The 27,137-nt window shown below is 41.2% G+C and overlaps 1 protein-coding gene across 1 annotated transcript in view; it reads left to right on the top strand.

The window, feature by feature from the left end:
* The first annotated feature begins 6,786 nt into the window (after positions 1-6,786).
* The window catches only part of LOC120064447 (solute carrier family 12 member 5-like), a 297,254-nt gene continuing 276,903 nt past the window's right edge, over positions 6,787-27,137 (top strand). The window contains exon 1 of the mRNA XM_039015035.1: positions 6,787-7,237. Coding sequence (XP_038870963.1) covers positions 7,087-7,237 — 151 coding nt within the window. The 5' untranslated portion in view covers positions 6,787-7,086. The remainder of the gene's footprint in view (positions 7,238-27,137) is intronic.

The raw sequence follows: 27,137 nt of genomic DNA, 5'->3' as shown, positions 1-27,137 counted from the left end.
GGAGCAGTTTTGCCTTGAAAAATGGGCAAAAATCCCAGTGGCTAGATGTGCCAAGCTTACAGAGACATACCCCAAGAGACTTGCAGCTGTAATTGCTGCAAAAAGTGGCTCTACAAAGTATTGACTTTGGGGGGGGGGGGGGGGGGTGAATAGTTATGCACGCTCAAGTTTTCAGTTTTTTTGTCTTATTTCTTGTTTGTTTCACAATACAAAATATTTTGCATCTTCAAAGTGGTAGGCATGTTGTGTAAATCAAATGATTTTTAATTCCAGGTTGTAAGGCAACAAAATAGGAAAAATGCCAAGGGGGGTGAATACTTTCGCAAGCCACTGTATACATGTATTTAGTCTAGTGAGTGTGCATAGGGTCAGTACAAGATAGGGTCAGTGCAGATAGTCTGGGTAACCATTAATTGACTATTTAGCAGTTGTATGGCTTGGTGGTAGAAGCTGTCTCGGAGCCTGTTGGTCCAAGAGCTGGTGCTCTGGTACCGTATGATGGTACCAGTTGTGTGGGCTCGAACCAGTACACACCCCTGAGGGGCCCCAGTATTGAGGATCAGCGTGGCGAATGTGTTGTTACCTACCCTTGCCATCCTGGGGCGGCCCGTCAGGAAGTCCGGGATCCAGTTTGAGAGGGAGGTGTTTAGTCCCAGGGTCTGTAGCTTAGTGATGAGCTTTGTGGACACTATGGTGTTGAACGCTGAGCTGTGGTCAATGAACAGCATTCTCACATAGGTGTTCCTTTTGTCCAGGTGGGAAAGGGCAGTGTGGAGTGCGATTGAGATTGCATCATCTGTGGATCTGCTGGGGCGGTATGCGAATTGGTGTGGGTCTATGGCATCCGGGAGGATGCTGTTGTTGTGAGCCATGACCAGCCTTTCAAAGCACTTAATGGCTACAGACGTGAGTGCTACGGGGCGGTAATCATTTAGGCAGGTTACCTTCGCTTTCTTGGGCACAGGGACTATGGTGGTCTGTTTGAAACATGTAGGTAGACTTGGTCAGGGAGAGGTTGAAAATGTCAGTGAAGACACTTGCCAGTTGGTCCGCACATGCTTTGAGTACACGTCTGGCCCCGCGGCTCTGTGAATGTTGACCTGTTTAAAGGTCTTACTCACATTGGCTATTGAGAGCGTTATCACACAGTCGTCCAGAACAGCTGGTGCTCTCATGCATGTTTCAGTGTTGCTTGCCTCGAAGCGAACATAAAAGGCATTTCGCTCATCTGGTAGGCTTGCTTCACTGGGCAGCTCGCGTCTGGGTTTCTCTTTGTAGTCCGTAGTAGTTTTCAAGCCCTGCCACATCTGACCAGCGTCATAGTAGGAACCAATCTTAATCCTGTATTGACGCTTTGCTTGTTTGATGGTTCGTTTTAGGGCATTGCGGGATTTCTTATAAGTGTCCGGATTAGTGTCCCGCTCCTTGAAAGTGGCAGCTCTAGCCTTTAGCTCGATGCGGATGTTGCCTGTAATCCATGGCCTCTGGTTGGGATATGTACGTACGGTCACTGTCGTCAATGCATTTATTGATGAAGCCAATGACTGAGGTGGTATACTCTTCAATGCCATTGGATGATTCCTGGAACATATTCCAGTCTGTGCTAGCTAAACAGTCTTGTAGCATCAGTGTCATCTGACCACTTCCGTATTGAGTGAGTCACTGGTACTTCCTGCTTTAGTTTTTGCTTGTAAGCAGGAATCAGGAGGATAGAATTATGGTCAGATTTGCCAAATGGAAGGCGGGGGAGAGCTTTGTATGCATATATGTGTGTGGAGTAAAGGTGGTCCGGAGTTTTTTTCCCTCTGCTTGCACATGTGACATGCTGGTAGAAATTAGGTAAAACGGATGTAAGTTTGCCTGCATTAAAGTCCCCGGCCACTAGGCGCGCCGCTTCAGGATGAGCATTTTTTTGTTTGCTTATGGCCTTGTGCGGTCTTAGTGCCTGCATCAGTTTGTGGTGGTAATAGATGGCTACAAATAATATAGATGAGAACACCCTTGGTAGATAGTGTGGTCTACAGCTTATCATAAGGTACTCTACCTCAGGCGAGCAATACCTTGAGATTTCTTTAATTTTAGACATCGCGCACCAGCTGTTATTGAGAAATAGACACACCCACCCTCATCTTACCAGATGTAGCTTCCCTATCCTGCCGATGGATGGAAAATCCTACCAGCTCTATATTATCCTTGTAGTCGTTCAGCCACGACTCGGTGAAACGCAAGATATTACAGTTTTTAATGTTCCGTTTGTAGGATAGTCTTGATTGTATATCATCCATTTTGTTTTCCAATGGTTGCACGTTGGCCAATAGAATGGATGGTAATGGAGGTTTACTCACTAGTCTACAAATTCTCAGAAGGCAGCCCGACCTCCGCCCCCTTTTTCTTCGTCTTTTTTTTCACACACAATTCTGGGGATTTGGGCCTGTTCCCGAGAAAGCAGTATACGCTTCGCGTCGGACTCGTTAAAGAAAAAATCTTTGTCCAGTTCGAGGTGAGTAATCACTGTTCTGATGTCCAGAAGTTATTTTCGGTCATAAGAGACGGTTGCAGCAACATTATGTACAAAATAAGTAAAAAATAAGTTACAAACAACGCGAAAATGCTAACAAAATAGTACACTTGGTTAGGAGCCCGTAAAACGGCAGTCAACCCCTCTGGTGCCATTCTATCAACAATTTCCTCTGAGTAAGTCTGGAGAATATATCAAGGGATCAACACACAAACTTTGGCCTTCTGAAAGTATTAATATCCTTTGACTTATTCCACATTTTGTTGTGTTACAGCCTGATTTCAACATTTATTAAATTGGGGGGGTTCTCACCCATCTTTACGCAATACCCCATAATGACAAAGTGAAGACATGTTTTAAGAAAGTTTTGCTAAATTATTGAAAATTGAATACAGAAATTTCTAATTTACATAAATATTCACACCCCTGAGTCAACACTTTGTAGAATCACCTTTGGCAGTGATTACAGCTGTGAGTATTTTTGGGTAAGTCTCTTTATCACGTTTTAGGGAAGACCCAGATGCAGACAGTGTTGAAGTAACAAAAGTTTATTACAAGAACAGGGGCAGGCAAAACGACAGGTCAAGGGCAGGCAGAGGTCAGTAATCCAGATCAGAGTCAAAAGGTACAGCAGGCAGTCTCAGGGCCAGGGCAGGCAGAGGTCAATAATCCAGGGCGGTGTGACAAGGCACAGGACAGCAGGCAGGCTCAGGGTCAGGGCAGGCAGAATGGTCAAAACCGGGAAACCTAAAAAACAGGAACTATAGAAAAAGACAGGAGCAAAGGGAATAACGCTGGTAGGCTTAACGGACAAAACAAACTGGCAACAGACAAATAGAGAACACAGGTATAAAAACACTGGGGAAGATGGGCTGCAGTCCTCATGCATCCTTGCAGCATGCCTAAGGCACGTTCACACAGATGAGCAGGGACCCTGGGCATCTTTCTTTTGGTGTTTTTCAGAGTCAGTAGAAAGGCCTCTTTAGAGTCCTAAGTTTTCATACCTGTGACCTTAATTGCCTACCGTCTGTAAGCTGTTAGTTTCTTAACAACCGTTCCACAGGTGCATGTTCATTAACTGTTTATGGTTCATTGAACAAGCATGGCAAACAGTGTTTATACCCTTTAAATGAAGATCTGTGAAGTTATTTGGATATTTAATAAATTATCTTTGAAAGACAGGGTCGTTTCTTTTTTTGCTGAGTTTATGACTTTTTCCATCTTCAGAATGGTAACTCGGGATATTATTGTCATCCATTCAGGAGAGTACGTATTGGTGTGTTAAAAGAGTTAGGGTAATAAGTACAGAGGGATCTGTTAGCAGTTTAAGTATCTTATTAATTAAAGGCAAACAAATACTTTTGTGTACAGAACTTTTTGTTGTTGTTGCAGTTGTTAAGTACATTTCCTGTAATTTAAACATTTTGCCATGGGGTGGGGAGACATTTTTGCTTTTTTAAAAGCTAATTTCCTGCAATTCTACACATTTTGCCATGACCTATGCCATATTAATATGATGTCTTAGTGAGAGCCCCCTGGAGGTCAGGGCCCCTGGGTGTGTGTCGTTAATTCGGCCATGATTACTGCAAGTTTAGACAGCTAGCTAGACTAACTAGAATAATTGACCAATTTACATTTTTTACTGACATGGGCTAATTTAGTGACTGTCAGTGATCGAGTGACGTATAACAAGAGGAAAACTACTGATGCACAACCAAGTTTCGAAATTGCAACCTTGTGTATTCCAACAAGTTGAGACCCCGCCTGAGTACCCCCAAAATATAAAATAATAACAATATTTATTTTTGAAAAAAATGACAGATGTCCCGTCCTCTGTGTCCTCATATGTGGCTTTGGCCCTAATGGCTAATACCTAAGAATGCTAGTCCCAGGTGTTGCGTTCAACCAATCAGGTTGCAGCAGTCTTGTTTATCCCTGGCTTAGCCTCAGCAGGGTCGTCAACAAACGGATGTTCCGGTTTTCAGAGGAAATGGAAGAAGAGAACCTCCCCCGACAGTTTTTTTTATTCTCGTCAAGACCACAATGTGGGGAATCTAGTTTCACTCATGCTACATTAAGTTACCCCTGGCTGAACGTGGGGCACAATCAACACCTTTGCAGCCGGAATGAAGAATGTTTTATGTACGAACCCAAGGACGTAACTTTGTGTTGCACATTGTGGGGTCAGGTTCAATGGGTTCCGGGGTCAACACCCTTCCCAGGCCTTCGGGAGATAAAAAAAAAATTATATAGGAAATGTACTGTATATGTGGTTTCTGGGGAATTTTGAATGGAAAATACATCCCAAACTTTCCTGATAACAACTGAAATACCAATAATTATTGTGTTACTTTAAACTGTTGGTCTAACTCTAACAGTTCAGAAAGGAACAACGCTTGGTATTTTTTTGTAGAACAACTGTGAGAAAGTTAGTTCTGGGGTGTGTTCAGTTTGATTGAAATTGAATGCTTGCTACGCTGAGTAACGCATTGTACTGAACGATACATTTCCCTAAAACGTTCTTCAATGTTCCTGAACAGACTTTGAGGTAGCCTACTGTACATTTGCGCCGTTTGGTGGGGTGTGGCTTGAGGCAATGGGTGACGTATTTGAAGTGCAGCGGTGCATTTTGAACCCACAACCCAGCCCTTCCCTGTTTTTCAACGGGTCGTTCAGGAAAGCAGCATTTTCGTTGAATTGTACATTACGTTTTTTTTTGTATTGAAAGCAGCCCTGGTGACTTTCCTACTCCAAAATTAATTAAAATAAAATGATGGTGACAGCATTCAAATATAATTTTCCCTTTCAGAAATGAGCCTAACAACATATTGGTCCATATTATCCGGGTGGTGTGTTATTTAGTAATAAGCATCATCACCTGTAGCCCAACTGATGCAGAATAGTGGCTATAAATAAATAGGCTGAAGCATGGAGTTGCCCATCTGTATTTTTGCTAATAATGTGCTAGATCATAATTCCCAAACTCTTTCAGTCATGGCCCCTTTTCATCACAGGGGAACATCCTATATATAACACCTCCCCCAATTGAATGAACTGCTACTATTGTTACACAAAAATATACCTTTTACTCATCAAGAAACATACAAACACCAGTACCCGGTTTCCTTTCCATATTGAAATCAATAACAAAAAATGTATAAAGGAGAAATAAACAAGTTTACTGCTGTGCAATGTCACATGCATCTCTATCAATAAAGACTAGGGTGGGACAATTTATTTTGTACATTTTATCAATTGAAGCAAAATATAACGGTGGTTGTGGACGTATTCTTAGTGTGATTTATTAGGTTGCATAAACATGATGAGTGTTTTAATTCCACAATTGTGGCCTTCACATGTGTTTTCTAAACATAAATAAGGAGGATAGGTTGCTCAGCCTGGGGAGAGAAACAGGCTTGCTTGAGCCTTTTGCCTGAGGTTCAGAGAAACAGTCCTTCTCTAATTATGTAGCCTACTAGAAACCAGTTGTTTCTAAGTTTCTAATACTACCAAAGTTGTCTTTGAACTCTTGAACTCTCAAGAATGAGCCCAATATAACCATTACCAATTATCACTTGTTTTAAGAAATAACACTCAAGATGCACAGATTGTCACTTCACAATAACTTTCTCCATTTGAAAAATATCCTTTTCTATTCAATTCTTATTTGTGCTTATGAATTTACCATGTTAAATGTCCCTGTTCTTCTTTATTTGTTGCAAGTTAGCTCACAAAATTAAGGGTTTGAGAGAGAGAGAGAGAGAGAGAGAGAGAGAGAGAGAGAGAGAGAGAGAGAGAGAGAGAGAGAGAGAGAGAGAGAGAGAGAGAGAGAGAGAGAGAGAGAGAGAGAGAGAGAGAGAGAGAGAGAGAGAGAGAGAGAGAGAGAGAGACTCTATTGCTTAGTTCTCCTTACAAGCCTTGCGCAATTGTTTTTCCCCTTCACAATCCAAGGCCCCCATGGACCAGTTCCGGCACATAATTTCCATTTAGAGAGGCCAATTTGACTTCCTGAATAATATATCATGATGAATTTGATGCATTGGAAATTATTTTCCCACCGTAGCTACTGGCTTTATACTATGAAGTACTACTCTAGCCTAATTGTATGATTGGATCCCCCCGCCTCCAATTATGGTTTTGGTTTGGCCCGGTGCTCAGAGGGCGAGTGTATTGACGGCTGCATAGGATGCCTTTGGAACGACTCAATATCGCCATCTGTCGGGCTTTAGGCTACTGTCTATCCTACATCTTTGCTGATGATCCACCGCCTCTAGGATCCATATGCGTAACCGTTTCCAGAAACCGGTTGACGTGATAGCTTTCTCATCATTCAATATCTCATATCAACGAACAAAACGCCGCAGTTTCCAAATACAAGACAGAGGGAAACTTGTTGTTGCTGGTCAATAATACCAAGGACAATCACTTGAGTCGGTGAACAGCCCTCTTAATAGCTGACAGGAGTGTCTGTCTGCATCTGCATCCTTGGTGAATTCCTCCACCGTGTCGCCGCCAAGGCAGGAGACCCGCCGCTTGTCTCAACGTTGTGAGGTACTGCCGGCGACACCATGAGCCAGAGGTTTACAGTGACAGCCTTTTCCAAGAGCGACATGTCAGACATCCAGGGCGAGGTGAACCAACTGTTCGAGGGAGATGAACCCACGCCGAGCTATTCAAATAAAGAGGTGTCTTTCAATACGGAGGTGGTGGTCGTGGAAGGTAGGATGCGCGCTGCTACTGTATTGTATGCTACATGGTAACGCCTGGATGCTTGGTGGTTTGCTGCGTGCCACCATAGTGTCTGTGAACAGATGTCTGTGTGTGACTTGAATTTTAAATGACCGCAGGGGCACACGGTCAACAATGTCCTATTTGCATCCATTATTTCAATATGGTATAAATCCACAGGTGCATTGCGCAAAATGTCAACCTAATGGCATTTTCTATATACATATTTTTGTATATAAGTTAATTGAAATGAGAAAACAGAAAAATGTTTTTTTTTATAGGAAATAACTGCCCCAGTAACATAATTTACATGGATTATTATGGAACTGTTTGTTGCACATTAATGATTAGTTGCAATATTGTGCTTTTGGTTTGAAGCATGGTGTCTTAGAATGTTGAGTCACAGCAGCTAGATAAGCATGGTATGCTACTTGTTGAGACTCCATGAGTGTGCGTTAATCTTACTGAGATTGTCTGGGTGCATGACAGGTGGATGGTAATTCCAAGCATTGCAATGATCCCCTTACATTACCATACAAACCCATTCCCTCAAGTTTGAAATGAGTAAACCCTTAGTTTTCAAATATCTGTTGATGGTAGTCAATTTTAGAACATTGTCCATTAAGAATTCTAGCAGTTCACCATTACCAGAGGCAACATGCTATAGATTACAGTTGTTTTCAGGTCCTGTACAGTTCAGTTCATATAAATTCTTTCAATTTGTCGTCATACATACTTTAAGGGCTGGTTCAGGGTAAACACTAAAGATACACATAGATTGCACTTCTTCAAATTCGATTTTGATTGCTCATTCATCACTTCCCGAGGGTGAATTCAATCAGATCCGCATTGCAGTATGAATGCAGTGTGTGTGTGTGCGTAGCATAACATACCTTTTTCCTGTACTTCTTAACATGGTTTAGAATGGTTTAGAATGGTTTTGAGTACTCTACAAGTGGTAGGTAGAATGTCCCCTACCGATTTAGTCTTCCAGTTTTAATAATAAAACCCTCCTGTATGCAGGCAGTAGACAAACAAATATAGGTCTGCTTACTGCATAAAAATGAAAATTTTATTGAATCATGCTCCCATTTTTGACTCGTTTCAGGAAACTAGGCGTATGTCGCACGTCACTACTTCACAGGAGTGCCATTTGAACGGTATTTATTTATTTTTAATCAAAATGCGTTTTTTGGCAAATGCCTTCTGGAACATGTGAACTTTCATGTGCCTTAATAACAAAATACGAATAAAATTGTTAAATTACCAGCCTAGTTGGTTTAGCCACGGAAAAAAGCCAGCAACCTTCCCGCTAGCCATGATTGGCTGAGATAATGAGTGGGCTGGACATGCCGAGAGATGAGTTCAGATTGGTCTGCCATGTAAAAAGCTTCTGTCTATAACATGAGATGGTCAGTATGTGTAGGTAATCCTTTCTAACATAGTTTTTTTGAAAGATATTACGTAGTAGAACTGCATACGTGTTGCTCTTCACTTTCTGGAGGACCGAGTTTTGAAAGAGTATTAGAGTATGATAGCTAAGGAGAAGGAGAAAAATCTGGTGTTTGATTGCAAATATTCAGACAGAGTCAAAAATGGAATACACAAGGCTGTTGTACAAAACATCTGTCTCCGGATTACATCTTCAAACTAAGAGCAACCTTGGCATCTGTGACAGAGGGAGAAGCGTCCGTCCATGTATACGGGTAAGATAGTCTAGCTAGCTACATTTTCAGATATTACACGTTTCTAATTTTGTCAGGAAGTCATTTTCATTTCAAGTTAAAGTGTACTGTTAGCTAGCTAGCTAATGTTAGCTGGCTGGCTAGCTAGCTAACGTTACGTGTATGATCTGTGTAGTAATATTATTCGTATCTCAGATCCATTTGCATTGCTAGTTATAGCCTAATGTTAGCTAGCTAACGTTGAACCTGGTTGGTTAGCTACCTGCCGATTCATGCAGGGTAGTACCATTATGAGTTGGGATTATGGTTCATTGTTCAGCTAGCTAGCTACATGTCTAAACAAAAGACTACACTATGGAAGTAACTATTTCAATAGAATGTTTATGATGTCACTGCGACAACTGCCTAGAAGGCTAGCATCCCGAAGTCTCCTCTTCACTGTTGATGTTGAGACTGGTGTTTTGTGGGTACTATTTAATGAAGCTGCCAGTTGAGGACTTGTCAGGCATCTGTTTCTCAAACTAGACATTCTAATGTACTTGTCCTCTTGCTCAGTTGTGCACCGGGGCCTCCCACTCCTCTTTCTATTATGGTTAGAGCCAGTTTGCTCTGTTCTGTGAAGGGAGAAGTACACAAGGTGGTACGAGATCTTCAGTTTCTTGGCAATTTTTCGCATGGAATAGCCTTACTTTCTCAGAACAAGAATAGACTGACGAGTTTCAGAAGAAAGTTCTTTGTTTCTGGCCATTTGAGCCTGTAATCAAACCCACAAATGCTGATGCCCAGATACTGAACTAGTCTAAAGAATGCTAGTTTATTGCTTCTTTAATCAAGACAACAGTTTTCAGCTGTGCTAACAGGGTTTTCTAATAATCAATTAGCCTTTTAAAATGATAAACTTGGATTGACTAATACAACGTGCCATTGGAACACAGGAGTGATTGTTGCTGATAATGGGCCTATGTACGCCAATGTAGATATTCCATAAAAAATCTGCCGTTTCCAGCTACAATAGTAATTTACAACATTAACAATGTCTACACTGTATTTCTGATCAATTTGATGTTATTTTAATGGACAAAAAATTTGCTTTTCTTTCAAAAACAAGGACATTTCTAAGTGAACCCAAACTTTTGAACGGTAGTGTATTTAAGCCATTTTGAATTCAGGTTGTAACACAACAAATGTGGAATAAGTCAAGGGGTATGAATACTTTCGGAAGGTACTGTATATCCCCTACTATGTAAACTTAGTATGCAAAATGCCTTCTCAATACTTCTCATTTTTCACTTTGATACACTCTGCAGTATTTATTTTGCAATCTCTCTCTTGCCTAGCGCCTGCACTCGCTTAGCCCTCATGAAGCGCGGTGGGTTCACAGTAGAGGTTTCACGAGTAATCGGACAAAACGAGTATCGTAACATATATGGGCAATTTTCTGGATACGATTATGATCCAAGTATGTTTTGTAATTATCCATGATCGGAAAAAAAGTTATTTTCGGGTGGGGAGAGGCGAAGGTCGAGAGCTGTGCATCCTCTGAAACACATCCCAACCAAGCCTCACTGCTTCTAGACACAATGCCCACTTAACCCGGAAGTCAGCCGCACCAATGCGCCCGAGTCACTAGTGCGAGATCGGACAAAGACATCCCTGCCGGCCAAACTCTCCCCTAACCTGGACGACGCTGGGCCAATTGTGTGCCGCCCCATGGGTCTCACGGTCGCGGCCGGCTGCGACAGATGATCCTGCTTCTCTGATTGGATAAAGTGAAGCTGTATTTCTCTGTCCAGTCGCTTCATAGTTTCATCCAACCACTTTTCCTTGCATGTTTTGGGACTAATGATTTAGATTGCTGCTGCCTGCTACTATGATAAATCACGTAGCGAGGACGTTTGTTATCAAGCGACACTATATACACAAAAGTATGTGAATGCCCCTTCAAATTAGTGGATTCGTCTATTTCAGCCACACGGGTTGCTGACAGGTGTATAAAATCGAGCACACAGCCATGCAATCTCCATAGGAAAATTGGCAGTAGAATGGCCTTACTGAAGAGCTCAGTGACTTTCAACGTGGCACCGTCACAGGATGACACCTTTCCAACAAGTTAGTTTGTCAAATAGAAACGTCTAGGCGCAACCACGGCTCATTTGCAAAGTGGTAGGCCACACAGGCTCACAGAATGGTACAGCGTAGCGTGTAAAAATAGTCTGTTCTCTGTTGCAACACTCACTAAAAAGTTCCAAACTGCCTCTGGAAGCAATGTCAGCACAATAACCATTCGTCGGGAGCTTCATGAGATGGGTTTCCATGGCCGAGCAGGCGCACACAAGCCTAAGATCACCATGCGCAATGCCAAGCATCGGCCGAGGGGTGTAAAGCTCACCGCCATTGGACTCTGGAGCTGTGGAAATGCGTTCTCTGGAGTGATGAATCACACTTCACTAGCTGGCAGACAGACGGACGAATGTCAATTGTAAAGTTTGGTGGAGGAGTAATAATGGTCTGAGGCTGTTTTTCATGGTTCGGGCTAGGCCTCTTAGTTCTAGTGAAGTGAAATCTTAATGCTACGGCATACAATGACATTCTAGACGATTCTGTGCTTCCAACTTTGTGGCAACAGTTTGGGGAAGGCCCTTTCCTGTTTCAGCATAACAATGCCCCCGTGCACAAAGTGAGGTCCATACAGAAATGGTTTGTCGAGATTGGTGTGGAAGAACTTGACTGGCCTCCACAGAGCCCTGACCGCAAACCCATCGAACACAATTGGGATGAATTGGAATGCCGACTGCGAGCCAGGTCTATTTGCCCAACATCACTGCCCAACCTCACTAATGCACTTGTGGCTGAATGGAAGCAAGTACCAGTAGCAATGTTCCAACTACTAGTGGAAAGCCTTCCCAGAATAGTGGAGCCTGTTATAGAAACAAAGGGGGGACCAACTCCATATTAATGCCCATGATTTTGGAATGAGATGTTCGACGAGCAGGTGTCCACATACTTTTGGTCATGTAGTGTATCAATGTGCATAATATCTAACTATTGGGGCAAGGGTAGGGAAAAAAGTTGAAATGCTAATGCACATTCTGACTGAGTGACAGCAAACTTGGCTGACCTCTGCAAGTTCTTCCGATCATGAGTATCATTCAATCCGACTATTAACTGTCAATTACGGATACGATTACAAATACGTGTGTGGCCATGTTGGCACCCCCCTAGTTCACAGCCTTATGGAGGCTCTTGTCTCAAAAGCAACGATAACATGGTTACCATGGCAACATCACCTTTTCATTCTCATATTTCATTACAAAGGGTTTTGCAGTGAAGAGAAAAACACTTAAGATGAAGCAAGTGATATGCTGTATGAAGCCAAGCTTTCTTTCACATTTAAATAGATTTTGATTCATTAGTTGTCTGGTAATCAGTTTAATGCCTTTTAAACAACATTTCAGTAAGAATAATTTCCCCCCCTGAGTGAGCTCCAAAGTCTGTTCCATGCTTACCCTCATATGTATGTCCAATCACAGATTAATATTATTAAGTAGATGCCGATTTTGTACGACACATCAATTGAAAATTTGTATATCTTTCTCCTCACTGTAAAACCATTTGTAATGCAATATGAGAATGAAAAGGTGCTGTAGCCATGGTAACCATGTTATCGTTGATCCCGAGACAAGAGGATCCATAAGGCTGTGAACCAACAGTGTCTTGTGGCTGGCGACCAAGGGAGTCCCTCTATGAAGAGGTTCCTCCTTTACAGAGGAAAATGAAGAGATGGCAAGATTAGTTCCTACTTGAAATGCAGGCTCTGGCCAAGAGAGTGATACACACAGCAGTATTTATTTTGCAAATTGAAAGCTGAGAAGGCATTTTGCATTCTAATTTTACATAGCAGGGGATATACAGTGCCTTCAGAAAGTATTCCTACCCCTTGACCCTTGACTTATTCCACATTTTGTTGCGTTATAGCCTGAATTCAAAATGGATTAGATTTTTTCTCTCACCCCTCTACACATATTGGCAAAGTGAAAAGATGCTGTAATTTCTAAACAGTTCACCCGATATGGATGAAAATACCCTCACATTAAAGCTGGCAGTCTTCACTTTAACCTCATAGTATTTGTATATTTTCAAATCCAAAGGGCTGGAGTACTGAGCCAAAACAACAAAATGTGTCACTGTCCCAATAGTTTTGGAGTTCACCATGGTGTTTTAGTGTGTAACAGTCAAAGTTTGAGATACCTCATCATCCCCCCAAAAAAATGTATGTACAGTTGAAGTCGGAAGTTTGCATACACCTTAGCCAAATATATTGTGCTGTTGGCACTTTGTAATAATTTCGTTCCCAAATTAAACTGCCTCGTACTCAATTCTTGCTCGTACAATATGCATATTATTATTACTATTGGATAGAAAACACTCTCTAGTTTCTAAAACCGTTTGAATTATATCTGTGAGTAAAACAGAACTGGAGTTAGAGCAATTTTCCTATGAGGATGTGAGAATGCTGAATTCTGCTGGCTGTTCTGAGGTCGGTTTATAAATTTGCCTGTCTTCTATTGGTTGAGATGCACTGCATACGCCTTCCCCTGGATGTCAGCGAATAGTGAGAATTGAATTGGAGTTGCTAGGCAGATCTGAGAGCTTATAAATGGGCTGGCAACGTGGGGTTCCCCCTTTCTGCTCTTCGCCCTGACGCAAAAAGGACCTCTGGAAGTTGTTCTAGAAAGCTGCCGTTATAGCCCTTAGATATATCCGGCTCTGTTTTTATTCGATATAGGTGTTAAAGACATCATAATGTTGTTATTTTAAACCGAGTTATATCAGTTTATATCAGTATATTGCGATTTTCGGGTATTTATTTGTGCTGCGTTCTAGGGACTTGGGCACGTCTGGCCCACATGGCTAATGTTTACTGCTAATTCCAACGTTGAAGACTACATTCTACAACCGAGCAACGATTCTTTTGGACAAAGGACAACTTGCCCAAGATTCTGATGGAAGCTCATCAAATAGTAAGAACTATATATGATGTTAATTCGTTGTTCTGTTGGAAAATGTAAAAATACTATTCCGCCATTAATTTCGGTGCGGTCTCGCTTTAACGCACGCTGTATGTCGTAGTAACGTTAATTTTAAAAATCTAAGACAGGGATTGCATTAAGAACTAATGTATCTTTCATTTGCTGTCCAACCTGTATTTTTTTGTCAAGTTTATGATTAGTTACTGATTAGAATAGGTGCCTCTCCCAAGATTTCACCCGACATATTGTTGGCAGCTTGGCTACTATTGTCATTGTATAACCACGATTTGTGCCGCTAAATATGCACATTTTCGAACAAACTCTATATGTATTGTGTAATATGATGTTATAGGACTGTCATCTGAAGAAGTTTGAGAAGGTTAGTGAAAAAATTTATATCTTTTGCTGGTTTATACGTTATCGCTATTGTTGGCTTGAATCAATGCTGTTGTGTGGTTGGCTATTGTAGTAAGCTAATATAATGCTATATTGTGTTTTCGCTGTAAAACACTTAAAAAATCTGAAATATTGGCTGGATTCACAAGATCTTTGTCTTTCATTTGCTGTACGCTGTGTATTTTTAAGAAATGTTTTATGATGAGTATTTAGGTAATTCACGTTGGTCTCTGTAGTTATTCTAGTTGTTTTGGTGAGAGTTGTGATGGTGGCTGCAATGGTAAACTATGATTTATACCTGAAATATGCACATTTTTCTAACAAAACATATGCTATACAATAAATATGTTATCAGACTGTCATCTGATGAAGTTGTTTCTTGGTTAGTGACTATTTATATCTTTATTTGGTCGAAATTGTGATAGCTACCTATGCAGGAAAAAAATGGTGGAGTAAAAAAAGTTGTGTCTTTTGCTAACGTGGTTAGCTAATAGATTTACATATTGTGTCTTCCCTGTAAAACATTTTAAAAATCAGAAATGATGGCTGGATTCACAAGATGTGTATCTTTCATCTGGTGTCTTGGACTTGTGATTTAATGATATTTAGATGCTAGTATTTACTTGTGACGCTATGCTAGGCTATGCTAGTCAGCTTTTTTACTGATGGGGGTGCTCCCGGATCCGGGATTGTGATGAAGTAGAAGTTAAACTCAGTTTTCACAATTCCTGACATTTAAACCTAGTAAAAATTCCCTGTCTTAGGTCAGTTAGGATCACCACTTTATTTTAAGAATGTGAAATGTCAGAATAATAGTAGAGAGAAGGATTTATTTCAGCTTTTATTTCTTTCATCACATTCCGAGTGGGTCAGAAGTTTACATACACTCAATTAGTATTTGGTAGCATTGCCCTTAAATTGTTTAACCTTTACTACTCCAGCGTTCCGCCAGCGGAACTCCTCCCACATTCCACTGAAAAGGCAGAGCGCGAAATTCAAAATATATTTTTTAGAAATATTTAACTTTCACACATTAACAAGTCCAATACAGCAAATGAAAGGTACACATCTTGTGAATCCAGTCAACATGTCCGATTTTTAAAATGTTTTACAGCGAAAACAGCACGTATATTTATGTTAGCTCACCACCAAATACAAAAAAGGACAGACATTTTTCACAGCACAGGTAGCATGCACAAAGCCAACCTAACTAACCAAGAACCAACCAAACTAACCAAGAAACAACTTCATCAGATGACAGTCTTATAACATGTTACACAATAAATCTATGTTTTGTTTGAAAAATGTGCATATTTGAGGTATAAATCAGTTTTACATTGCAGCTACCATCACAGTTACCGTCAAAAATAGCACCGAAGCAGCCAGAGTAATTATAGAGACCAACATGGAATACCTAAATACTCATCATAAAACATTTCTGAAAAATGCATCGTGTACAGCAAATGAAAGACAAGCATCTTGTGAATCCAGCCAATATTTCAGATTTTTTAAGTGTTTTACAGCGAAAACACAATATAGCATTATATTAGCTTACTACAATAGCCTACCACACTACCGCATTCATTCATCAAGGCACGTTAGCGATAGCAATAGGCACGTTAGCGTTAGCGAATAAACCAGCAAAATATATTAATTTTCACTAACCTTCATAAACCTTCCTCAGATGACAGTCCTATAACATCAGGTTATACATACACTTATGTTTTGTTCGAAAATGTGCATATTTAGAGCTGAAATCAGTGGTTATCCATTATGCTAACGTAGCTTCTTTTTCCCAGAATGTGCGGATATTTCTATTAGACTCTCACCTATTCTGACCAAATAGCTATTCATAAACATTACAAAAAAATACATGTTGTATAGGAAATGATAGATACACTAGTTCTTAATGCAATCGCAGTGTTAGAATTCTAAAAATATCTTCATTACGACATAAGGCTTATGTTATAGCGAGAGAGTGGCCAAAACCTGGGCGCAAAACTACTAGTACACAGTTCGACAGATATATGAAATAGCATCACAAAATGGGTCCTACTTTTGGTGATCTTCCATCAGAATGTTGGACAAGGGGTCCTTTGTCCAGAACAGTCGTTGTTTGGATTTAGAACATCGTTTTTCCCTCTTGAATTAGCAAGCACACTGGCCAAGTGGCGCGAAGCTCTCCTTTCTGAACAAAGGCACACAACGCAACACACCTAACGTCCCGAATAAATTTCAAAAATCTAATAAAACTATATTGAAAAAACATACTTTACGATGATATGGTCACATGTATCAAATAAAATCAAAGCCGGAGATAGTAGTCGCCTATAACGACAGCTTTTCAAAAGGCAATCCCACTGTCCTCCTCGCGCCTTCCTGAAAACAGGAAATCGGTGACACGTCATTCCAAGAGGACGTATTCCATCTCAGACCAAGATAAACACTCAATTTCTTATCTCACTGCATCTTGACATCCAGGGGAAGGTGTATGACGTGCATGTATACTAATAGGTATCATGCCCATTTATAGGCAGGACCCAGAAGAGAGCATCGATTTCAGATTTTCCACTTCCTGGTCAGGAAGTTTGTGCCAAATGAGTTCTGTTTCACTCACAGATATAATTCAAACGGTTTTAGAAACTAGAGAGTGTTTTCTATCCAATAGTAATAATAATATGCATATTGTACGAGCAAGAATTGAGTACGAGGCCGTTTAAATTGGGCACGTTTTTCCCCCAAAGTGACAACAGCGCCCTCTGTCCTCATCAGGTTAACTTGGGTCAACCGTTTCGGGTAGCCCTCCACAAGCTTCCCACAATAAGTTGGGTGAATTTTGGCCCATTCCTCCAGACAGAGCTGGTGTAACTGAGTCAGGTTTGTAGGCCTCCTTGCTCACACATGCTGTTTCAGTTCTGCCCTCAAATGTTCTATGGGATTGAGGTCAGGGCTTTGTGATGGCCACTCCAATACCTTGACTTTGTTGTCCTTAAGCCATTTTGCCACAACTATGGAAGTATGCTTGGGGTCATTGTCCATTTGGAAGACCCTTTTGCGACCAAGCTTTAACTTCCTGACTGATGTCTTGAGATGTTGCTTCAATATATCCACATAATGTTACTGCCTCATGATGCCATCTATTTTGTGAAGTGCACCAGTTCCTCCTGCAGCAAACACCCCCACAACATGATGCTGCCGCCCCCGTGCTTCACGGTTGTGATGGTGTTCTTCGACTTCCAAGCCTCACCCTTTTTCCTCCAAACATAACAATGGTCATTATGGCCAAACAGTTCTATTTTGTTTCATCAGACCAGAGGACATTTCTCAAAAAAGTAAGATCTTTGTCCCCATGTGCAGTTGCAAACCGTAGTCTGGCTTTTTATGGCGGTTTTGGAGCAGTTGCTTCTTCCTTGCCGAGCGGCCTTTCAGGTTATGTCGATATAGGACTTGTTTTACTGTGAATATAGATTTGTGTCTGTTTCCTCCAGCATCTTCACAAGGTCCTTTGCTGTTGTTCTGTGATTGATTTGCACTTTTCGCACCAAAGAACGTTCATCTCTAGGAGACAGAGCGCGTCTCCTTCCTGAGTGGTATGATGGCTACATGGTCCCATGGTGTTCATACACTGCTCAAAAAAATAAAGGGAACACTAAAATAACACATCCTAGATCTGAATGAATGAAATATTCTTATTAAATACTTTTTTCTTTACATAGTTGAATGTGCTGACAACAAAATCACACAAAAATGATCAATGGAAATCAAATTTATCAACCCATGGAGGTCTGGATTTGGAGTCACACTCAAAATTAAAGTGGAAAACCACACTACAGGCTGATCCAACTTTGATGTAATGTCCTTAAAACAAGTCAAAATGAGGCTCAGTAGTGTGTGTGGCCTCCACGTGCCTGTATGACCTCCCTACAACGCCTGGGCATGCTCCTGATGAGGTGACTCCTGGACAGTCTGTGGTGCAACGTGGCGTTGGTGGATGGAGCGAGACATTATGTCCCAGATGTGCTCAATTGGATTCAGGTCTGGGGAACGGGCGGGCCAGTCCATAGCATCAATGCCTTCCTCTTGCAGGAACTGCTGACACACTCCAGCCACATGAGGTCTAGCATTGTCTTGCATTAGGAGGAACCCAGGGCCAACCGCACCAGCATATGGTCTGAGGTTCTCATCTCGGTACCTAATGGCAGTCAGGCTACCTCTGGCGAGCACATGGAGGGCTGTGCGGCCCCCCAAAGAAATGCCACCCCACACCATGACTCATCCACCGCCAAACCGGTCATGCTGGAGGATGTTGCAGGCAGCAGAACGTTCTCCACGGCGTCTCCAGACTCTGTCACGTCTGTCACATGTGCTCAGTGTGAACCTGCTTTCATCTGTGAAGAGCACAGGGCGCCAGTGGCGAATTAGCCAATCTTGGTGTTCTCTGGCAAATGCCAAACGTCCTGCACGGTGTTGGGCTGTAAGCACAACCCCCACCTGTGGACATCGGGCCCTCATACCACCCTCATGGAGTCTGTTTCTGACCGTTTGAGCAGACACATGCACATTTGTGGCCTGCTGGAGGTCATTTTGCAGGGCTCTGGCAGTGCTCCTCCTTGCACAAAGGCGGAGGTAGCGGTCCTGCTGCTGGGTTGTTGCCCTCCTACGCCCTCCTCCACGTCTCCTGATGTACTGGCCTGTCTCCTGGTAGCGCCTCCATGCTCTGGACACTACGCTGACAGACACAGCAAACCTTCTTGCCACAGCTCGCATTGATGTGCCATCCTGGATGAGCTGCACTACCTGAGCCACTTGTGTGGGTTGTAGACTCCGTCTCATGCTACCACTAGACTGAAAGCACCGCCAGCATTCAAAAGGGACCAAAACATCAGCCAGGAAGCATAGGAACTGAGAAGTAGTCTGTGGTCACCACCTGCAGAACCACTCCTTTATTGGGGGTGTCTTGCTAATTGCCTATAATTTCCACCTGTTGTCTATTCCATTTGCACAAAAGCATGTGAAATTTATTGTCAATCAGTGTTGCTTCCTAAGTGGACAGTTTGATTTCACAGAAGTGTGATTGACTTGGAGTTACATTGTGTTGTTTAAGTGTTCCCTTTATTTTTTTGAGCAGTGTACTTGCGTACTATTGTTTGTACAGATGACCTTGGTATCTTCAGGCATTTGGAAGTTGCTCCCAAGGATGAACCAGACTTGTGGAGGTCTACAATTTTTTTTCTGAGGTCTTGGCTGATTTCTTTTGATTTTCCGATGATGTCAAGCAAAGAGGCACTGAGTTTGAAGGTAGGCCTTGAAATACATCCACAGGTACACCTCCAATTGACGCAAATTAGCTTATCAGATGCTTCGAAAGCCATGACATCTTTTTCTGGAATGTTCCAAGCTGTTTAAAGGCACAGTCAACTTAGTGTATGTAATCTTCTGACCCACTGGAATTGTGATACAGTGAATTGTAAGTGAAATAATCTGTCTGTAAACAATTGTTGAAAAAATACTTGTGTCATGCACGAAGGAGATGTCCTGACCGACTTGCGAAAACTATAGTTTGTTAACAAGAAATTTGTGGAGTGGTTGAAAAACAAGTTTTTGTCACGTTCTGACCTTTGTTTCCTTTGTTTTGTCTTTATTTAGTATGGTCAGGGCGTGAGTTGGGGTGGGCAGTCTATGTTTGTATTTCTATGTTTTCCTATTTCTGTGTTTGGCCTGATATGGTTCTCAATCAGAGGCAGGTGTTTTGTGTTGTCTCTGATTGGGAACCATATTTAGGTAGCCTGTTTTGTGTTGGGTTTTGTGGGTGGTTGTTTTCAGTCTTTGTGTGTCTGCACCAGATAGAACTGTTTCGGTTGTCACATTTGTTGTTTTTGTATTTGAGTGTTCACCTTTATTAAATTAAGATGAACAATTACCACGCTGCGCATTGGTCCTCTGATCCTTCTAAATTCTCCTCGACAGCCGTTACAGTTTTAATGACTCCAACCTAAGTGTATATAAACTTCCGACTTCAACTGTATGTGAATAACAGCAAATGTTGAATGATGAAAGCACTCTTTTTTTTTGTTTAGATGAGAAAATAGTGAAATAACATTGATGAAGTGGAGGTGTCCCACCATAAGTCTCGGCCTTTGCATCAATTAAATTGGTGATTTCAAGTTCTAATTGGTAGACTGTTAAACCCTGGTTAAAGGCGTAATAAATAGAAATTGCTCAGCCATTATCTGGTTGCAAAAAGTCTATCATGCTTGTCTAATTTCAATTTGTGACAAAAAAGCAATGTATAGTGTAGAGTCATTGTACAATCTAAACTGCTGTGAAATATCTTTCCATAACCAAAAATATAAAATTTTAAGTTGTTTGAAACTGGTGTAGAAAACCAAAGTAATGATGCAAAAGCATAACTTATGGACGGGAATCATAGAAATAGTGCACTTAGAACGGATCTACCAATTATCAGACTTGCTTTCAATGAGAATGACAGATAACTCATGTTTCTATGTGAAGTTGGTCAGGTCATCCACAAAGCTACATACTGGACCTGTAGCCCTTTACACTTTTACCCGTATACAGGTTGAAAATGGCAGATTGGAATGCAGTAGCTGTTCCGTAAGACGCTATAAATGACATCAGAGCTCAGGCTCTGTACTTCACAGCCAATGATGTATAATCCCTGGATTGCTGATGCTATGTATTGGCCATTTAGAGGCTTTGAAGTCACTATTCGGCCATATTGGCACTCCCCAGTAGAAGCAATCCTCCACTGGAATACATGGTATTCTGCAGTATTTCAATTACATGTTTAATTACAGGTATTTAAGTATGTTTCTGTTGTAGTGGGGACATTAACATTAGTAATATCAACAACAACAAAAATACTTTAAGGAAAATGTTTCTAATTTTGGTATTAAGGTGTCTGGAATAGAATAAATTAGGCAATACGAATATAAACAATAATACATTTCTATACCTTCTAAAATATTTTCTACAATGGTGGGGGAATGCCAAGATGGAGGCACGGTGTCTTTAACACAGTGCTCCATATCAGTAATCTAGTGTACAGTATATGGGTCTTTCTAGAAATGAATGGTCCAATGTGTGAAATCAAGGTCAACATTTCAAAATGGTTTGATATACATTTAAATATGATTTTCTTTGCAGCTTCACATGTGTAGTTACAGGAATTAGAGTATAGATAGACACAATGAGACCATAACTCCTAGCTACAACTAAACATCTACATCTCATTCAAAATGTAACATGAAACATGGACACTGCATGTTTCTGTGTCCTGCCTAGTGGCCAGGTCTGTTTGTGCTTCAGTCAACCTCTCTATCCTTTATAGCCATGCTAAACCTTCCAACAGCATTTCTATATTTTTTAATAGTTGATATAATAATTTTATACAATGGGTTCTGTCAACAAAATCATTGACAAAAGTAATAACCATTAATGAAATCATTATTATTAGTGAACTCTTCAAGCAGTGTATGTTAAGGCAGCCCTCCGCACCTCTCTGATTCAGAGAGGTTGGGTTAAATGCGGAAGACACATTTCAGTTGAATGCATTCAGTTGTACATCTGACTAGGTAGCTCCCTTTCCCTTTATGTGTGAACTAGACATCACATTCCTTCTTCCTCTGTCCTTTTTTCTCCACTCCTTGCCTCTCGTTGAAAGTGCATTGAAGTCCGACGGGAGGAACCTTCTCTCCTCTCCCCCATTGTGCTTCGAGAGGGAGGTGAGGAATGGAGGAAACAAGGGGAGCATCCTTTCAATTGCATTTCCTTCATTCCTCACATCCTCTCTCCTCGCTGTCTCCTCAAAAACCCATTGAATAAGAAGGTGAGAGGGGAGGGACGTCTGATCTTCTCATCGAATTGGTTTTGAGAAGGAGACAAGGAGAGGGGATGCAATGAATCAAGGATTGCATTCCATGCAACTGAGGACAGAGGAAGCAAGTATTTGACAGCTACAAAAAATAAATGTCAGAGCCAGAAAGGGCTGTGGTGGTCACGAAATTTTGTCAGCCGGTGATTGTCAAGCAAATAACTACCGGGCTCACTGTAATTAAAAGTTAATTAGCATAAAACACATTTAGCATCTCCTGGCTTCCACACATAGCCTACAAGCCTCTGATGCAGACCTTTGGAACACCTACATTTTTAAAAAGTCTAAATCCATATAATATGGCCTAAATCTTCACAATAAATCCATAATTTATTTTAGACAGGTCTAAAGAATAAAAAACATGAGCTGGCGCACACCAATACATTTTTTTTTTTGTGTGGAGGTGCTGACTAACTAAACTATAAACTATAAAAATAGAGTCGCACACTCCTTATATAAACTCCCAGTAATTTGTTGGGTAAATCACCAACATTTCGGTGTCACTGTGCCTTCAAAGGAAGGCACATTGATAGACAGGTCTAAAGAAACATGATATGAAGAAAATGTAGTCTATTTCAGAAGAACAGAACAGCAAACTGTGAGTTGTCCTGAGTTGTTATGTCTTCATCTGGCTATACCAAATGGCTGTGGGCTACACTAGTTCATTTAGCAGACAATATTTGCTTAGAATTCCGTAGCATCATTTTCTATTATTTTATAGTATGAAGAAAACAATTGAACAAAGCTGAATAAAATATAAAGGATATTTTCTTCAAATAATTTGAGGGAGTGTACACATGTGGCTATTTTGTGTTGAGCAGCTAACAAATAAATAAGCAGTCCTATGTATGCTTCATTTAGAGTTATTAATGTAACTTTAGTTGTTATACAAACGTTGGGCTATATGTTTGGATTTTTAATATATTGTAAGGCTGCATAATACGACTCTAATGATGATTTGAAAAAAGTTGCATGAAAGGCATGAGCTCTGCTTAGTTTTTTGCGCAGGCTGTACACACTTCATCAGTCTCTCATTCACAATTTGACAAGCACTTGATAATGCCTTGAATTTCCCGGCGGCATCCCTTTTGTGTGGCCGTAATGCCCCTAAAACCTTTCTAGGACACACGTTCCGCTAGCGGAACCCCTCGACAACATTCCGCTGAAAAGGCAGAGCGGGAAATTAAAAAATATTTTTTAGAAATATGTAACTTTCACACATTAACAAGTCCAATACAGCAAATGAAAGATAAACATCTTGTTAATCTACGCATCGTGTCCGATTAAAAAAATGCTTTACAGCGAAAACACAACATATGATTATGTTAGATCACCGCCAAGTCCAAAAAACACACAGCCATTTTCCCAGCCAAAGATAGGAGTCACAAAAAGCAGAAATAGAGATAGAATTAATCACTAACCTTTGATGATCTTCATCAGATGACACTCATAGGACATCATGTTACACAATACATGTATGTTTTGTTCGATAATGTGCATATTTATATCCAAAAATCTCAGTTTACATTGGCGCCGTGTTCAGAAATGCCTCCAAAATATCCGGAGAAATTGCAGAGAGCCACATCAAATAACAGAAATACTCATCATAAACTTTGATGAAAGATACATGTTTTACATAGAATTAAAGATACACTTGTTCTTAATGCAACCGCTGTGTCAGATTTTAAAAAAACTTTACGGAAAAAGCAAACCATGCAATATGAGACGGCGCTCAGATAGAAACAACATTTCTCCGCCATGTTGGAGTCAACAGAAATACGAAAATTACATTATAAATATTCCCTTACCTTTGATGATCTTCATCAGAATGCACTCCCATGAATCCTAGTTCCACAATAAATTGTTGTTTTGTTCGATAATGTCCATTATTTATGTTAGCACGTTTAGTACACATATCCAAACGCTCGTGCAGGTCCAGGCGAACTTCGGACGAAAACTTCAAAAAGTTATATTACAGGTCGAATAAACTTGTCAAACTAAGTATAGAATCATTCTTTCGGATGTTGTTATCATAAATATTCAATAACGTTCCAACCGGAGAATTCCTTTGTGTCTATAGAAGTAATGGAACGCAAGTCGCTATCATGTGGAATGCGCATGACCAGGACCTGGCTCTCTGCCAGACCACTGACTCAAACAGCCCCTATCCGCTCAACATCACAGTAGAAGCTTCATTCAACGTTCTACAGACTGTTGACATCTAGTGGAAGGCGTAGGAAGTGCAAACAGATCTGTATCCCACTGGGATTTCAATAGGCAATGAGTTGAAAATCGACCAGCCTCAGAATTCACACTTCCTGTTTGGATTTTTTCTCAGGTTTTTGCCTGCCATATGCTCACAGACATCATTCAAACAGTTTTAGAAACTTCAGAGTGTTTTCTATCCAATAGTAATTATAATATGCATATACAGTGGGGCAAAAAAGTATTTAGTCAGCCACCAATTGTGCAAGTTCTCCCACTTAAAAAGATGAGAGAGGCCTGTAATTTTCATCATAGGTACACTTCAACTATGACAGACAAAATGAGAAAAAAAATCCAGAAAATCACATTGTAGGATTTTTAATGAATTTATTTGCAAATTATGGTGGAAAATAAGTATTTGGTCAATGACAAAAGTTTATCTCAATACTTTGTTATATACCCTTTGTTGGCAATGACAGAGGTCAAACGTTTTCTGTAAGTCTTCACAAGGTTTTCACACGCTGTTGCTGGTATTTTGGCCCATTCCTCCATGCAGATCTCCTCTAGAGCAGTGATGTTTTGGGGCTGTTGCTGGGCAACACAGACTTTCAACTCCCTCCAAAGATTTTCTATGGGGTTGAGATCTGGAGACTGGCTAGGCCACTCCAGGACCTTGAAATGCTTCTTACGAAGCCACTCCTTCGTTGCCCGGGCAGTGTGTTTGGGATCATTGTTATGCTGAAAGACCCAGCCACGTTTCATCTTCAATGCCCTTGCTGATGGAAGGAGGTTTTCACTCAAAATCTCACGATACATGGCCCCATTCATTCTTTCCTTTACACGGATCAGTCGTCCTGGTCCCTTTGCAGAAAAACATCCCCAAAGCATGATGTTTCCACCCCCATGCTTCACAGTAGGTATGGTGTTCTTTGGATGCAACTCAGCATTCTTTGTCCTCCAAACACGAGTTGAGTTTTTACCAAAAAGTTCTATTTTGGTTTCATCTGACCATATGACATTCTCCCAATCTTCTTCTGTATCATCCAAATGCTCTCTAGCAAACTTCAGACGGGCCTGGACATGTACTGGCTTAAGCAGGGGGACACGTCTGGCAATGCAGGATGCCAGACGTATTAGCATCTGGGACAGAGTAGGAGGCAGTTCACTCTGGGCACGCTATTCATCCAAAGTGAAAATGCTGCCCCTATCCCTAAAAATATTTAAAAATCAAAGCCTTTTGTGGCCAGTGGTCGTTGTGCCCTTGGGCTGAAGCACCTCTCACTCACATGGCTCTCCATCACGTGATCGGGTCTTTTTCACAAGCTACAAGTTTAATTTATTTTTATTTTTTATTTCACCTTTATTTAACCAGGAAGGCCAGTTGCGAACAAGTTCTCATTTACAGCTGCAACCTGGCCAAAATAAAGCAAAGCAGTGAAACAAAAACAACAACACAGAGTTACACATGCGATAAACAAACGTACAGTCAATAACACAATAGAGAAATCTGTATACAGTGTGTGCAAATGAAGTAAGGAGGTAAGGCAATAAGTAGGCCATAGTGGTGAAGTAATTACAATTTAGCAATATACACTGGAGTGATATATGTGCAGATGAGGATGTGCAAGTAGAAATACTGGTGTACAAAAGAGCAGAAAAACAAAAACAAATAAGGGGATGAGGTAGGTAGTTGGTTGGATGGGCTATTTACAGATAGGTTGTGTACAGCTGCAGCGATCAGTCAGCTGCTCTGACAGCTGACGCTTAAAGTTAGTGAGGAGATATAAGTCTCCAACTTCAGTGATTTTTGCAATTCGTTCCAGTCATTGGCAGCAGAGAACTGGAAGGAAAGGCGGCCAAAGGAAGAATTGGCTTTGGGGGTGACCAGTGAGATATACCTGCTGGAGTGCGTGCTACGGGTGGGTGTTGCTGTGGTGACCAGTGAGCTAAGATAAGGCAGAGCTTTACCTAGCAAAGACTTATAGATGACCTGGAGCCAGTGGGTTTGGCGATGAATATGTAGAGAGGACCAGCCAACGAGAGCATATAGGTCGCAGTGGTAGGTAGTATATGGGGCTTTGGTGACAAAACGAATGGCACTGTGATAGACTGCATCCAATTTGCTGAGTAGAGTTTTGGAGGCTATTTTGTCAATTCCATCGCCAAAGTCAAGGATCGGTAGGATGATCAGTTTTACGAGGGTATGTTTGGCAGCATGAGTGAAGGAGGCTTTGTTGCGAAATAGGAAGCCGATTCTAGATTTAATTTTGGATTGGAGATGCTTAATGTGAGTCTGGAAGGAGAATTTATAGTCTAGCCAGACAACTAGTCAGAACCGTCCAGAGTAGTGATGCTAGTCGGGCGGGCGGGTGCGGGCAGTGATCAGTTGAAGAGCATGCATTTCGTTTTACTTGCATGTAAGAGCAGTTGGAGGCCACGTAAGGAGTGTTGTATGATGTTGAAGCTCGTTTGGAGGTTTGTTAACACAGTGTCCAAAGAAGGGCCAGATGTATACAGAATGGTGTTGTCTGCTTTGAGGTGGATCAAAGAATCACCCGCAGCAAGAGCGACATCATTGATATATACAGAGAAAAGAGTCGGCCCGAGAATTGAACCCTGTAGCACCCCCATAGAGACTGCCAGAGGTCCGGACAACAGGCCCTCCGATTTGACACACTGAA

The sequence above is a fragment of the Salvelinus namaycush genome, chromosome 2 (genome assembly GCF_016432855.1).
Source record: "Salvelinus namaycush isolate Seneca chromosome 2, SaNama_1.0, whole genome shotgun sequence".
In the NCBI taxonomy this organism is placed as follows: Eukaryota; Metazoa; Chordata; class Actinopteri; order Salmoniformes; family Salmonidae; genus Salvelinus; species Salvelinus namaycush.
This window is presented reverse-complemented; position numbering and strand designations above follow the sequence as displayed.